The 3,450-nt window shown below is 44.9% G+C and overlaps 1 protein-coding gene across 1 annotated transcript; it reads right to left on the bottom strand.

The window, feature by feature from the left end:
- Positions 1-970: 970 nt before the first annotated feature.
- On the bottom strand, positions 971-3,376 carry LOC117940126 (apoptosis-stimulating of p53 protein 2-like; the record flags this gene model as incomplete). Its single annotated transcript, XM_034865507.1, has 5 exons — positions 3,211-3,376; positions 2,664-2,886; positions 2,273-2,383; positions 1,985-2,073; positions 971-1,370 (listed from the first exon to the last, which is right to left on the bottom strand). Coding segments are annotated over exons 1-5 (901 nt in total), but the record flags the coding sequence as incomplete, so codon positions are not given.
- Positions 3,377-3,450: the final 74 nt, after the last annotated feature.

Here is a 3,450-nt window from a genome sequence, read left to right as displayed (position 1 = left end):
GGGGGGGGGGGGGGGGGGGCAGAGAGAGACAAAAAACTACAACAAACTACAAAACAAGCCGATGTTTGGATAACTACCGACTTCTTTTTGTCATTTTTTGTCAATTCTTTCGACAATTTTTTTCCTTTTTTCCAAGTTTTTTCATAATTTTTTTCTTTAAATGCTATAAAATTTAAAAAAACACCCAAATTCAGTGAAGGTAGTGAACCATCCATTTTTTTTTTTTTTAAAGAAACCCAAATTTGTGTTACAGACACTTTTGAAAATGGATCAAATTATAATTTTTTTTTTTTTTAAATTACAATAAAATGAAATACTAATGACAAAAAACTACAAAACAAGCCAATGTTTGGATACCTACCTACTTTTTTTGACATTTTTTTTAAATGTTTTTGTAAATTTTTGTCTGTTTCTTTTACATTTCTCTCACTTTTATAACCTTTTTTCTTCAAATGCTATAAAATTGACTAAAACACCCAAATTAAATATAAGTAGTGAACCATCCATTTTGTTTTTTTCAGAATTCTGATACAGAAACTTTTTGAAAATGGATCAAATGATAAAAAATGACAATTTTTTTAAAAATAAAATGACAAAAAACTACAAAACAAGCGGCTGTTGGATTTTTTTTCTTAACATTTGTCAATGTTTTATCACTTGTTTTTTCATTTTTTACGATTTCTTTTCGATTTGTTTTGTCGTTTTTTCGTCATTATTGTCACATTTTTCAAAGTTCTTTTCATAATTTTTTCCTCCAAATGCAAAAATAATTGACTAAAACACCCAAATACAACAAAAGTAGTGAACTGATAAGTTAATGTAACTTGTGAACCATCAATTTTTGTTTTTAAGAAACCCAAAATTGTGATACAGAATTATTTGGAAAATGGGTTAAATTACAAAAAAAAATGACAAAAAATGACAAAAAATGACAACAAATTTAAATTAAATTGACAATAAACTCCAAAACAAGCGGATGCGTGGGTACCTCGGGGGGGCTGGCTGCGGGGCAGCGTGCCCCCGCCCCCCCCCGGCTGGTGGCCCCTCCCCTGCTGGGTGTACATGGAGTAGATGGAGGACGCCGCCACCGTCTGCGGCTTCTGCAGCAGGGGGGGCGGGGCCTCCGAGGAGTCGGGGGTGTAGGGGCGCACGGCGGCGGCCGGCGGGTTCTCCTGCTTGGGGGGCAGGGGCAAGGTGCGGCTGTGGCTGGAGAGGACCCCCCCAGCCCGGAGGTGGCCCCCCACCGGCCGCGCCTTCCCAGGGAAGGTCCCGGTGCTGTAGGGGGACCTGGAGGCGCCCGGCGGGGGGGGTTTGGGCTTACTGGGGACCGGAGGCGGCGCCAACGCATCGGACCCCCCCCCACCTGAAACCTGGCGGGGAAACATAGACATGGACATGTTTTAGTCACTTAATTCAAAGTTTGCGGTATTTTTCTGAGCCTTTAAAAAAAAAAATCTTAAAATTAGTCCGTCTTTTTTCACTTTTTTATGTAAAAAAAAAATTAAAAATTAAGTATTTGACATTTTTTTCGACATTTTTGTAACTTTTTTCCAAGTTCTTTTATCGGTTGTTTTTTCTCCAAATGCTACGTACACGCAATAAACGAGAAAATCGTGACACAAAATAAAGTTTTTTTACTAATAGTTTTTTCTCCAGATGCTATAAAATTGACTAAACCCCCGATCCAGTGAAAGTTGAAACCTGACCCGTCATTTATCGTGTGAGAAGCGTCGTATGGAAACATCCACGATTTTTCTTTTAACAGTTAGCTTGACGGAAACCCAAATTTCCGATTTAGAAACTTTTAAAAAATGGGTCAAATATGACCCAGAGGACAACAGGAGGGTTAAAAAAACTACAATAACCCAAATTACCAAAATAAAAGTTGCACTCATAGTTAGCTATTATTATTAATATGTCATAATTAAAAAAATTAATAATTCCTCTGATTCTACCAATCGAATGTGCGAGGGCCCGTTGATACCTGATTGTCCCGGAGCAGCTTCTCAGCGATGTGATTGGTCCGTGAGGGGACAGGGGGCGGGACCTCAGACCCAGAGAAGGTCTTACTTCCTACAACAGGAGGAAGAAAACGATCGGATTCATTCATCGACACGGCAACAACAAGAGAGAGATAGAGAGGGAGAGAGAGAGGGAGAGAGACCCACAAATTACACCTATGAGTACAGGTAGAAAGATGCTGAACACGGGAGTAATCAAGTACAAGTACCTCTGAGGTATAAGTACTTGGTTCCTTCCCGCGGTAACTGACCTGAGGCGTGGCGGCCGAGGCGGGACACTCGCGGCAGCGTGGAGGCGTGGCCATAACCGCCGCCGCACGAGCTGCTCCAATCAGAGAGCTCGCTCACGTTGGAGGAGAAACCTGAAACAGCGAAGAGGGTCAAATAAACACGTACACGCAATAAACGAGAAAATCGTGACATGTACATTAAGTAAACGAGAAAATCGTGACATGTAAACACGATAAACAACAAAATCGTGACACGTACACGCGATTAACAAGAAAATATGCGAACTTTGGCTGATTATGTGTTGAATTATGCGATCTCATAGTAACATAATTTCATAATAACATAATAACACTTTTTTCTAGCGGTTGACGTGTTGGCGCCAGGTTTTCGGGACCCGGGCCTACTCGGTACCTGCGGCTGGTTTGGCGGGTCTCGGCGGGGGCTTCGGGGCCGAGTCGGGCACGGGCAGGGTGGCGGTGGCGGTGCCGTCCGGGTACGCCGGCTTCACCAGAACGTCCTGGCGGGCCGGCACCGGGGGCCCCGGGGGGGTGGGGGGGGACGACTGGATGTACGGCCCGACCGCCGCCACTCTGGAGCCCACGGCGTGGTGCGGGGGGGCTCCGTCAGAACACACCTGCAGGGGCGGGGGGGCGTAAGAGTATTAATGAGTATTGATCAGACCATAATCAATTATAACAATGCTTACATATATAGATACATGAAATACTGTATATATACTATGTATACATACTGTATATACATAAATACAGTAGACATATACACATTTAAATACATTTACACACACATTACATTATATACATATTTGGATTTATGTGAAAAACACAACTACCCCCCCTCCCTGCAGTCCCTCTCAGGGACCCCACCCCCCCCACTGACCGGCAGCCACTCTGAGGGACCCCCCCTCCCCCCCTCCCTGCAGTCCCCCCCCCCCACTGACCGGCAGGTTCTCCTTCTGCTGCAGGGCGGCCTTCTTCTTCCAGAGGCGCTGGCGGAGCTCGGCCAGACGGCGCTCCATGGCCGCCGCCTCCAGGTTCCTCTTGTTCAGGCTGTCTCTCTGCTGCTGCAGCCGGCCGCTCTGGTCCTGGTTCAGCTTAGTCCGCACCTGGAGCAAAGGGACCCAGCCCAGTCAAAAACACCTGGAGCAAAGGGACACAGCCCAGTCAAAAACACCTGGAGC

The sequence above is a fragment of the Etheostoma cragini genome, unplaced genomic scaffold, assembly GCF_013103735.1.
Source record: "Etheostoma cragini isolate CJK2018 unplaced genomic scaffold, CSU_Ecrag_1.0 ScbMSFa_1755, whole genome shotgun sequence".
Classification (NCBI taxonomy): domain Eukaryota; kingdom Metazoa; phylum Chordata; class Actinopteri; order Perciformes; family Percidae; genus Etheostoma; species Etheostoma cragini.
Note: the sequence above shows the minus strand (reverse complement) of the source record. Positions and strands in the feature narration are given on the sequence as shown.